At 39.8% G+C, this 12513-nt stretch overlaps 2 protein-coding genes across 2 annotated transcripts; one reads left to right on the top strand and one right to left on the bottom strand.

The window, feature by feature from the left end:
- Window positions 1–367: 367 nt before the first annotated feature.
- dnajc28 (DnaJ (Hsp40) homolog, subfamily C, member 28) lies at window positions 368–3286 on the top strand. Its single transcript, XM_080426880.1, has 2 exons — window positions 368–469; window positions 1854–3286. The coding sequence occupies exon 2, from the start codon at window positions 1877–1879 to the stop codon at window positions 3005–3007; it is 1131 nt and encodes a 376-aa protein (XP_080283006.1). The 5' UTR covers window positions 368–469; window positions 1854–1876; the 3' UTR covers window positions 3008–3286.
- A 706-nt stretch (window positions 3287–3992) lies between these two features.
- LOC308084306 (sodium channel regulatory subunit beta-1) lies at window positions 3993–11324 on the bottom strand. Its single transcript, XM_080426891.1, has 8 exons — window positions 10904–11324; window positions 10483–10649; window positions 9446–9683; window positions 8195–8354; window positions 7457–7506; window positions 6942–7031; window positions 4297–6313; window positions 3993–4157 (listed from the first exon to the last, which is right to left on the bottom strand). The coding sequence occupies exons 1-6, from the start codon at window positions 10950–10952 to the stop codon at window positions 7015–7017; spliced, it is 681 nt and encodes a 226-aa protein (XP_080283017.1). The 5' UTR covers window positions 10953–11324; the 3' UTR covers window positions 3993–4157; window positions 4297–6313; window positions 6942–7014.
- Window positions 11325–12513: the final 1189 nt, after the last annotated feature.

The raw sequence follows: 12513 nt of genomic DNA, 5'->3' as shown, positions 1-12513 counted from the left end.
CATTATAGAATGTATAGAAACAAATAATATACAATGTACAAATATGCAGTAGTTGGCAGTGGGCTTGTTTGTGAACCTCACATTGCCACAGGAGGGAAAAAAGCTATTCCTGTGACACAAGGAAGTCTTGATAGACCTGTATACCCTGATATATATATGGGTGTAAGGTAGATGGGGTGACAGGAATCAGCAATAATCTTGTCAGCTCGTTTCTTGGTCCTTGAGAGGCATCAGGCTTAGCTTTAGCATAAACATGACAACATTCAGAGGTGGAATTCCCTTTTATCAATTTGATTATCTCGGGATAATACTCTCTCAGAACTACAATACCCATCATCCTTAGAGCCAGGAAGCTAATAACAACAAACGAGTCGACTGTACACGATGTCCCCTTGAATAACCGATCTTGACTTTTGAGAAGATCAAAATAAAACAAAAGCGCCAATATTCACAACCGTGTGCCAAACAGGTTTGTGTTCTTCATTTCAATATTATGCCGAAACAATGCAAGAACGCATGCAGGTGTAGAATAAACCGCAACGTTAACTGCAACTATGGCTTGCAATTGAACGTAATCACATTAATAGCCCATAGTTTGTTAGGCTAGTTTTGTTGGAATTATGCAAATAACATAATGAATGGACGTTATCTACAGCCTAGAATGGCTGATATTCCATACATTGCATGTCTTATCTCCCCATTTAGAACCTCTCCCTCCTCTATGTAGCTCCGAGATGAGGTCCTATATTTCCCGGTCCGGTGCCGTTTGAGCAGGACATTGTCGCACATTTTCCACTTTACATGTTTCTTACCCCTTTCTGCACATCGTATCCAAAAAGTAAAGGTTTTCTGAAACGCTCACAGATGTTTTAAGTTATACCTGGCAATAAAATCTATCCAACGAGTTGAAAAAAGTATTTAATTTGCCTCTGTCCTCAGCCGGTTCCATAATATTTTGCATTAGAAGATGCAATTCAACATTTGACCAGTAGGGGAATCAGTGATGTTATCTCTACGGGCGCAACTCTTGCGCAATGTCTTAAAAACATGTAACCGGCTGAGGACAGGAGCGAGTTAAATACTTTTTTCAACTCGTTGGATAGATTTTATTGCCAGGTATAACTTAAAACATCTGTGAGCGTTTCAGAAAACCTTTACTTTTTGGATACGATGTGCAGAAAGGGGTAAGAAACATGTAAAGTGGAAAATGTGCGACAATGTCCTGCTCAAACGGCACCGGGAAACGAGAAACCTCATCTCGGAGCTATACAGTGGAGGGAGAGGTTCCGTCGGAGCTAATCTCCCTAAAGCGCCCAGTCTTCCCACTTCCAGAAATAAATCCACTCTTCAACTTCTCAAGTGCCCACTTTTCTGGGATACTCACCCAATAATGTTTTTTTTTTGCACCTGATGGTCAGCCCTTGTAACATCAAATCCATTTAAAAGTTTTGGCAGAAAACGCATATTTAGTCAAATATCACTTTTGATATTCACACAGACCACATTCTCTGTATGTGATGTGATGGCAATCTCAGCAGCACTAGTAAACACATGAAAACTTCCTTCAATAAATCAGGTAGTGTGAATGTATTTACTGTTACTGTATTTACTACTATGGCTGTATTGAATACATGCATAATATGAACCATCTGCCATTCTAGTGCTGCTGCTTGCCATTGTGTGCATTTATTTAGCCACGCTGACCTGGTTATGGAAATGTTGACCCAGTCTACACCAAATCTGGCACAAGGCATTTCACTGCTCAAAATGTAATCGTCACATTGATTGGCCTTTAGAATGTAGCAATGTACTCTCGTCCTCTTTAACAGATCATTATGATGTTTCCTCTGCAGGAGCCTCTGCACAGCTTGCAGATATGAGTTACACCTTCCAGCTGTGTGTCGCCCGAAGTGACTTACATCATGGCCGTTGTCTATTCCTCTTCCCACGATGGAACTTGCAGTTCCGACTGCTCAGCTCCAGGATTAGTCACAGTCTGAAGGAGAGCTACCGACTGCTGCAGCTGCCAGAGATGGGCAAGAGCAGCCCTGCCCAGGTGAGAGAGGCATACCTCCAAATGGCCAAACTGTACCACCCTGACTCTGGGGCTGCAACAGCAGATGCCGTCATTTTTTCTCAGGTAGAACAGGCCTACCGTGCCATACTGGCACACCAGAGCCAGGTGAAGAAGAAAGATGCAATGGAAGAGGACGAGGACGAGAAGTCAAAAGGTTTGGCACCTCAACACAGACATTACCTCAACTACGAGGGCGTAGGTTCAGGTACGCCAAGTCAAAGAGAACGGCAGTACCGTCAGTTCCGTGTGGACCGGGCAACTGAGGAGGTTTTGAACTACCGACAGATGGTACACGAGAAGGCGGCTGCTGAAGAGGGGGCTCTGGTGGAGAGGGATTTACGTCAGCGCAGCCGCAAGATCAAGATCACTCAGGCTGTGGAAAGGCTGGTGGAGGACCTCATCCAGGAGTCAATGGCCCGCGGAGACTTTAAGAATCTGAGTGGATCTGGAAAGCCACTGGACAAGTTTCAGCACAACCCATATGCCGACCCTATGACCCACAATCTTAACCGCATTCTCATTGACAATGGCTACCAGCCAGCCTGGATCATCACACAGCGAGACATCCGTGAGACCACTGATCAGATCCGCAGTAGGCTCCTGGAGGGTAGGGCCAGGTTGGGTGACCCCATGACCCCAAGGGAACGTGCCCAATGGGAGCAGCTATGTGCATCTGTGGAAGAAGAGCTGTCCAAACTCAACAAGATGGTGGATAATTTTAACCTCATCGCGCCAATGCTCAAAATGCAAATGGTTCACTTCAGTTTGGCACGGGAGATTGCCCGTGCTGAGAAAGGAGCACGGCAGCACAGACAGGACCAAGAGAAGGAGAGGGAGAGGGAGAGGGAGCGCACTGCTGCATCTATACCTAAAGACACTAAACAAGATCTGATGTCCTGGATGCAGAGTTTACTGAGATTAAAATACTGAACATTCGATTCAAGAGACAGCAATGTCATTTGAAATGAAAGTTTTTAATATTTTTTATATACACCAAAAATGCAAAGACATATGAACATGTACTTTACTCATGGTTTTAATATGAAATCGAAGTTACAAGTCACTAAGCATTTAATACTACATAAATGCAGTTCTACAATCTAGCTTTCTCCTTATCTAACTTATTTTATTGTTTGATTTGTTTAGTTTTATGGACACTGGACAATTTGATCAAGATACATTAGGAAATGTATCGTATAAGCAACGTTTTTGTGTATGACTATACAATGATTTTCTTCACTTAGAGGAACTGAATGTTATAAGAGCTGGTTATGAATTCTAACATACTAATATTGTAATGTTTTGTTGCCATGTAACATTAAAAATAATTGTAAATGAATGTTAAAAACATTTGCGTTATAGTATGTTTTAAACAGCAATCATATTACGATTTCTTAGCCATTTGCTTTATAATTGCCTCCATCTAGCCTTCTAATTGCTCCAGTGTTGCAGGGTTGCAGATGATGATAGATTCTTTGTCACTGGTTCTATTACCTGCAGCTGTGCCATGCAGTGCTTCAACAACAACTCTAGAAGGGGTTTTGACCTTAGCCCAGTCATGCGCAATGTATTGGTGATAGGGATCATGGGAGTTCTCCAGCTTTTTGGAGCGGATGTAGCTAAGCATGATGCCAAATGTGAAGAAACTGAACATGCCCACGACCAGCAAAATATACATAATTCCCTGTGACTGAGCTTGAGCCCTTGCCCCGCCCAGCTGGAGCACAGCCTGCTGGGTGCTGTAGTTTCGAGGTGGCACTGGCACTACTAGTATGCCTGTTCCATTCAGGCAGTGCTGCAGAAAGGCATGCAGGATAGACTGTAGCTCCGTGCTGTTGATATACAACATCCTTCACGCCTGATGTGATGTCTGTTCAGTGGAAGTGCAACCGGGACACCTATGGTCGGAGAGCAGGCGTTGAAAATAATGTTTGTTCATGGTTGACATTTGATTTGACATCACAAAATAATCAGGAATTATTGTCTGAGCTTTCTTACATGTAACACTAACAGGAGATGTGTTGTACTTCTTGTTGAGGGAGCACCTGCTTTTCACACTTGGGTCTCTAGTTTGGTTGACCTTTGTGAAAGAGAGACATTTGTTATGTTTTGAGTGTACTTTAAGATGTACAGACAAAGACTTGAACCTCACCTGCACCTGAAATTTCGGAATAATATTTGAATAATGACAGAAAGATGTGAAAAACACACAATCTTACCTTATAAAGGATCGGTGATTAGTGCATGTTGCAAAAAATCCTTCCAAAAATGTGATTATTACTGTTATTCCCAATGTTTTGATATAAGTCTCATACTGTATGCGTGTCTCTGCTGTCTGTATAATCCAAATACATCTACACTCAAGATGCACATCTCCCCACTCTCAGCCTCGAACTGTGCCCTCCTACTTCTAGCTCATACCTCATATGTACACACATGAGAGTCACACAGCATGTTCGACATGTCAACACATTTAATGAAATGAGGAGGTCACAGGACAAGGTCAGATCCTCAGTAATGGGGTGATTTGCCTTCTTAAATCACAACGGGACATGTTTTTCTGTGGATGATACAAATGCTTTAGTTTATAGGCATAGTTTTGGTGTTAGGGTATAAGGGTATACACGTTTTTTAAAATATTCACACTGATCTACAGTATATGCAACAGTGGTTGATACATGAATAGGTTTGTAATGTATATCGTTGCTGCCAGGTAGAAACCTTGTATCTCCATATTTTTTTACATTTAATTGGAGGTGAAAGTGGTTAAGTGTCTGTAGGTTTTATGAATATTGAACCAATGAAAAGTATTAACACGAGCTTATTACTAATTAATAACTACATTGGATCCATTGGAACATACTTTTTTTTTTTTTCAAACATTTTCTTAAAAGTAACAGTTTTGGACATACAAGGTTTCCACCCGACAGCGACGATATGTCCTGTCTGTACAAGTGTTGTCATCGAGCATTAGGATGGAGCTGGGCAGGAGCAGAACAAAGCTGCTTTCAGACTGGCAAGCGAGCGGCGAGACCACATCCATACTCAGACAAGATTAAGTTACAGCGCTATCACCTCCAAATGTCCTTCTCTCGCCGACAGTGCAGAATGATCCTGTGTGTTTGTTCACCAAAAGCCTATGGTAGGTAGAAGGGTATTAAAGAGAAGAACTGCAATGCCAAGTACAAAGAAAACTTGTCTCTAAAATACATTTGTAATTAAATGTGTAGTAGGGATAATAGAGTCATCCCAATGTTCTTGAGATATGTTTTCTGCCAAACCCATCCATGTAAAATAGACATTTTAGTGCATTTTTAGTCTTTAGTTTTACCCAGTTGATCAATAACATTAGCAGCTCTGTTAAGGTTACGATTACAGTGGAATATATAATGTATTGATTTTAGTCGATATTTAACAAGATAGAGTTCAGCCAAATGTAATAAAAACATAATAATAATAATAACAATGATTACAAATAATAATGATAATCCAGTGCACTCACAGCAAGCTGAACAGTGGTTTTACCTAATAACATGCAGGCACATACAGTAAGAGGTCGGCTGACCCTATAATTGTGTAGCTGTAACAGGAGATATATCACTGCAGCTCTACGATGCCAAGACATTTTCTGCTGTGTTTAGTTGGTAAACACTGTCCCATGACAGCAACCACAGGTTCACCAATGTCAAATCTGACTTGTACCATGCTCTGACACCTCTGGGTGAAATGCATGGCTATTTATATAGTATATCTGACATGGGTGCAACAGTTAATTTGAAATAATCGATCATTGAATAAAAATCATTGGTTAATGATAAATCCTTATTTTGGGCATGTCATACACTAAATGTTTTTTATTTTATTTATAAAAAAAAAAATACGAAAATAGTGAAAATAGCTATTTTCACTATTTGTGCACACTAAGTATAAAATAGGGCTTACGTGGTTAATTGATTCATTTACATAATCTTTTTAATATATATATAAAAAATTGCTTCTCGATTATTTGATTAATCGAAAACATAATCCATAGAATGATCACTAATAAAACAATCGACAGTTGCAGCCCTAGTATCTTATTAGAAAACACGCTAATTCTAAGCGGTTATCTTAAATGATCTAAAACATTCTAACGTGTATTTTGCACCTGCCAAGATTATCACAATTTGAACATGTGACATCTATTTCCCTAAATCATACAGGTTGCATTACTACAGTACTGTAAGTGTTCATTAAAGGAGAATTCCGGACAAATTAAGTGTTATCTTTCATGTCTCGTTACTCACCTAGCGACGTAAAAAGTGGCGTTCTTTTTTTCCATAATTATATTCCCCTGTCGTCATTTTTTAAACACCCTCCGTTGTTATAATGGGAGCGCGAGGGTTAGTGAAGTTCGTCTAGTATAACCGACGCAATGTTATTTTTTTCTCTACTACGATTCATTGTAGAGTCTCATGATAGTCAAACATGCGCTGAAAATTCCTGCGAGCCTGCCGTTAATGGCGAACGATTTAACACTGGATGCTTGTTTCTTTCCAGAACCTGGCAACTCGTGTTGCCAGATTCTGGAAACAAGCAACCAGTGTTAAATCGTTCGCCATTAACGGCAGGCTCGCAGGAATTTTCAGCGCATGTTTGACTATCATGAGACTCTACAATGAATCGTAGTAGAGAAAAAAATAACATTGCGTCGGTTATAATAGACGAACTTCACTAACCCTCGCGCTCCCATTATAACAACGGAGGGTGTTTAAAAAATGACGACAGGGGAATATATGGAAAAAAAGAACGCCACTTTTTACGTCGCTAGGTGAGTAACGAGACATGAAAGATAACACTTAATTTGTCCGGAATTCTCCTTTAAGGGATTCAAAATCAAGATGGACTCTTCTTCAGTCTCAGAGTGTTGTAATCCCAGATGACAACTGTAGAGTGTGCTAGATGTTCTCTTCACCTGGTGGATAAAAAAAGAAAGAAAAAAATGGTAGTCAAATGTCCAGCAGACAAAAAAAAGGCCATGGCTTGCCCTGGGCTTGCTATGATGACATATCTTGCGAAATCTGATGTTTTACAAACCAGTGATAATCTTCATCATAATAACTTTTTCACTAATTATGATTTAAAGCAATGATTCTCATCCTTTTTCATTTCAACCCCCAGTTTGATATGCATTAGGCCACGGACCCCCATTTAATACATTTCATCTCTGGGACAAACCTTTTTTTCCCCTTATCTCTGGGAGCCCAATCTACAGTGTTTATTTAACTCTGAGGGTGTACAAATGGAACCAAATGGACAGACCCATAAGCGTCTGTTTGGACACCTGGTGGTCCCTGGGCGTGAAGTTGAGAAAAAGTGACTGTCCGAACTTTAACTTACCAGGGTTCTCTGGCTGCACCCCATCACAGCTCTCTTTTGATTCTATAGGTCTGGAAACAACAAAGTTCAATGTTAATCGACTCAAACTAAACAATGGCAAAGAAACAGTAACGTAACAGATAATGCTACTTCTACAATGATACAGAATTATATTTTTTATAACCAATAGAGTTGGAATGATTCTGTATTGCATATGACCTTTGTCCATAGAAAATTATGTTTTTAATAATACAATGAGTCTTTACTGCCACAGATTATGTCCCACAGGACTGAAGAAACTGACATAGTTTCTCACACAAAGAGTGGTGTGGTGCACTGGGCGGAGACGCTTGTAGACAGAATATTTAGGAGATGAGACATTCTGTTTGTCTTTGTCATTTCATTTGGGAAAATGAAAAAAGGATTTGAGCTGAACTCATAAACTGTCAGAACTATATAATATAGTCTGCATTACCTTTTCGTTTAAAAGTGTAAGTACATTTAGAGCATGTTCTACTTTCTGCGTGAATGAAGAAGTTGAAATGGTGCTTTAAGTATATATATTTTTTGATGAGCATTTTCACTTTTATCTGACTGCACCAAAAATAACAGATATACAAGCTCACAACGCTCACTCTACAACACGTTGTGGACTTGTAGATTGGCTATTTTCAGTGTGTGACACCAGCGTGCAACAAAGTATAAAGGAATTTGTGTACTGCTGCCCCCAATGACCAACATAAAGAGCAGGGGACTCACTTATCTTCGCCTTTCTGGGCTTTGCGGGCCTCCCGGGCCTCGTGATCGTCTGCGATCTTCTTGTAGCAGTACACCAGCACCACGATCAACCACAGCTGCAGAACCACGACGAGCACATACATCATGATCTCTGCGACCACAGCCGTCAGTTCTCGGTTGGCTGGGGAGAAGGAGGGTGGTATTATGTAACTGATGCAGTACAGGCGGTGCACGCACATCCACATAATTATGCTGGGTGCTGGATAAAATAAAATAAAACTAAAGAGAAAAATATGCACCGTCTTCTTGCTCCTACAATTTTATTGAAGACAAAAATGAATCATCACTAAAATAAAAAATGCTCTGAAAATGCACGCGGCCCACCAATCTGACCACTTAACAACTCATTCAGTGCCAAACTTATTTCTGGCTTTATCACCCCTGTGCCAAGGCCAAAAATACATTGTAAAAAAAAGGTGCTTAGGAGCCGAGATACAGCCTTTTTCAGTAAGAAGTAAAACACGAAGTGAATGGAGCAGCAAATCTTCAAATCATCATATCTCGGGTTCTGAACATTTTTTTTCCAAAAAAAAAAAACCTGACGTCGGCGACGTCATTGGCACTGAATGAGTTAACACGGCAGCCTATAAGTGGTCAGATGGGTGGGCTGCGAACGCTTTCAAGATTTTCAAGTGGGCCCTGATCCAGAAAAGGTGGAGAACCACTGACCTACAGTATGGGAAACACTGCACCTGTAACCACTTTGACTTAACATGAAGACCTATGTCACTTTGCTCTTTCAGTGGTCCTTAACCTTAACCCATTAAGACCTGAGGCCGATTCTACAAATGTCTTCTAAATCCTAACAGTTTTCTGAAAAAACCTATGTCGCTATATCAGTGGTGCTCAAAACATTTTCATGTCAAGGACCCCCCAACATTAGCCTATATTTGTATTTGGCCGCGGACCCCATCTCAAAATATTTTGTTCCAGGGACCCCCAGAAGTAAATATTTGAGTAAAAAAATGTCTGCTTGAAAAAATATATATTCAATGATCTGCGCAAATCTTCACGATTTTTCAAAAATAGCAGATCTACAAGCTCATAGCGCGGCACTCGGTGCCGCGCTATGAGCTTGTATATCTTCTATTTTTGAATAGCCAAAAAGTATGAAATAATGGTTTAAGTGGTTACGCAGATGCGTTCCCGGATTGAAATGGGTTATAATATGGAACACATGCATTTAAACACATCACTAGGTGGACTCCTCACCTTCGACCACCACGCTGAGCTCCACGTCCTTCTCTATGACGACGTCCTTCTCGAACACCTCGTCGTAGAAGAGGGTACGCCGGAGGGTGCAGCGGTATGTACCCGTGTCGTTAAAGGTGACGTTGTGCATGAAGATGGCTCCTACTTGAATGTCTTCTCGGTTCGTCCCTCGCCACGCCAGACGACCGCTGAAGTCTTCGTGGAGGATGCTGGCGTTGGGGTGGTCATAGTGGAAGATCTGATTATAGGTAGACAACAAGAGATCATGACTCATTATCTGAAAATGTTTACTGAATGTGTGCTGCTATACCTGGAGATATAGCCAGTGTTCATTTTGTTGACTAAGACTAAGACTAAAAGACTAAACAATTTCAGATGACTGAAATAGGACTAAATGGTGTGTTATTCAAAAGACTAAGACTAAGACTAAATCAGAATTTGCTGTCAAAAATAACACTGGGTATAGCACATACCAACAGTGAAGTCACTACTCCAATGGTGATATTATTGACAAGTAAGACGCGCAAACGCGGGAAGCGAACGCCAAAAAAAAAAAAATAATAATGAAAAAGAAATATTTAAAAAAAGGTAACCAAAAAAAAAAAAATACAAATAAATACCAAAAGATTCTGCGTTAAAAGGAGCATCTTAGAAAAATACAAATTCACAAAAAAATGTTTTTGAATGTTTTTGAACAATTCAACAAAGTGTTTGAAGTGCCTGTTTCACCCACTTCCGGGGGGCGGAGCCAAAATCCGAGGCCGAAGTATTTGTTCGTAGACCCCCACTTAGGGGGGGTAGTGATACATTTTATGAAAATATTGTGTTAACTAGTCTACCATTAATCGCTCATTAATCTCTCCCAGATTGGTCTACTCTATCATCAACAGATTGACACATTTTAAACCTTTCCATTTGTACAATTTGTCTTTGTCTGTTACAAGGTCTGCTACTGTAAGTCACCCTGACAACAGTATTCCTTATTTAGCTATTTTGTGAATTAATTGACCCCAGATCACAAATGCATATATACTCACATGCCTGAATTCCTCCTCCTCAGCTGGTTGGAAGTACCAGTCCACAGTGGTTTTGGCAGGCACTTCCTCTCTCATCTTGCAAGAAATACAGCCCAGAAGGAATCCTTCACCAGCCACAGCTTCTGTCATAGAGTCCACCTCTGCACAGCCACCATGGCACTGAGACACTATAATAATAATAATAATAATAATAATAATAGCATCATAGTTCATCCTCAATATCCTCATTAATGCTGCCATTGTGATTGTTTGTGGATTTATGATATACACCAGTGTGATGAAGAATAACATCTGTGAGTTACATTAAAGGTCTTCAAAAGCAAAACATTTGTGGTGGTGGACCAGGGCCAGGTAGACTAGCCCTACTCATAACCTACATTGCACCTGCAGAACCCTGTCCCTCCCTTATCGTTTAACTTACCGCATAGGCAGAAGACAACAGAGATAAACAGGCCTAAATGGCGTATCATTTTCACTCCCACTTGGCAGTGCAACGGAACTTTGCTTCGTTCTTGTCCACTTTAGGCTGCTCAAAGTGTTACGAATATATTGTCTGTGAACAAGACAACATTATTCCAAACAGTTTCCAAAACAGTCCGTGTTCATTGCGACGAGCCTCTTCACCCTCTGAATGAGTATGTTAATCAGCAGATTGTCAGCCTTTTCCTCATATGTTTAGAGATCAAATTAGTAAAGACAAGACTCAATTAGAAACACTGAACACTGCGTCAATATAGCGTCAAAAAGGTCCTGTAGCAGTAGGTCTAAAGTCTTCCCTCCGGCCACGTCTGAGTTTAAGACCGCTATATTTAGAGCGTGTGAATCCACGTGTGATGCATGTTTAAAATGTTTCAAGCGTAAGCCAAGTTGGAATCGGAGAAGTTGAAACACCATTCTACTATCATGATAGGCTACCCAGAGCCTGGCTACAGTACAGCATGCTTGCCTCTTCTGATTAATGTTTTGCATAGTTGTAAATTATGGACTATAGGCCTACCCTCACAAAACGTGTCCAATAAGTTGTTTAGTGAATTACATTTTTGTTTTAGGATTGTGATAAATTCAGTAGCATAGATGCAATTTCATTTTTATTTTAGGATTGTGATCAATTCAGTAGCAGAGATGCAATTATTACTGAGTTCTAAATTAATTTGCCCCGCTGTCATCTATTTCCATTATGTCTTGTGTATGGTTGCATTGTTCAATGTTCAATGGATTTGTTAATTTTGATGTAATGTAATTTTCAATTCATGCTTCTTAGAAGAATGTTTGCAAGGTCTGATATGCAAAATGAGGCTGCTGACAATGTTTTGTTAAGCAAATGATATCAAGTTAGACAAACAAGGTGTACTGTAGACAGCAGTGACATAAAAATCTGTTTTTTAAGAAGCCTCTGTATATCATGTTTTAACTAATGGTGATCAGCCTTGTAGTCTTGCATTGGCATTAATTACAAATCAACAAAGCCTACAAACAATTAGTGGGCTTCTTAGAAATATTAACATTCTATATGAATCCAGCAAAAGCCCACTATACATTGCTTCATTACATAATGTGCACTTCTAAGAATTATGATCTGATCTGAATTGTATTCAAAACAAACAAAAAAGAAAAAAAAACATGCAAATACCATGTGTATTTGCCTATCTGTATTTGCATCATACATCACACAAACAATCATGCCTTATAAGTGATTAATTGTTATTTACTGTACGTATATCACTGTTATATAAAGTTTATGATATGTATACAATTTGTTCATCATAAGTCCACAAAGGCTTGTGTGCCATATCTGCTTTATTGAGTGTGCCTTGTTGGAGCCAGCAGTGATAATCTTCCCATTAGCTCATGGTCTGTAAATCGTGTTTATGTTCCTTCTATGTTCCAGCACATTGTAATATTGTAATTGTGCTGTACTATAGCAATAATCATTTCACTTACAATATCATTCAATCAGTCAAACACTGCAGGCATAACTATTTATAGATGTATACAATATTGTATAAATCTTTTGGTGTTATTATCAGCATT

Source organism: Gymnoscopelus braueri (genome assembly GCF_963280865.1).
Source record: "Gymnoscopelus braueri genome assembly, chromosome: 4".
Classification (NCBI taxonomy): domain Eukaryota; kingdom Metazoa; phylum Chordata; class Actinopteri; order Myctophiformes; family Myctophidae; genus Gymnoscopelus; species Gymnoscopelus braueri.
This window is presented reverse-complemented; position numbering and strand designations above follow the sequence as displayed.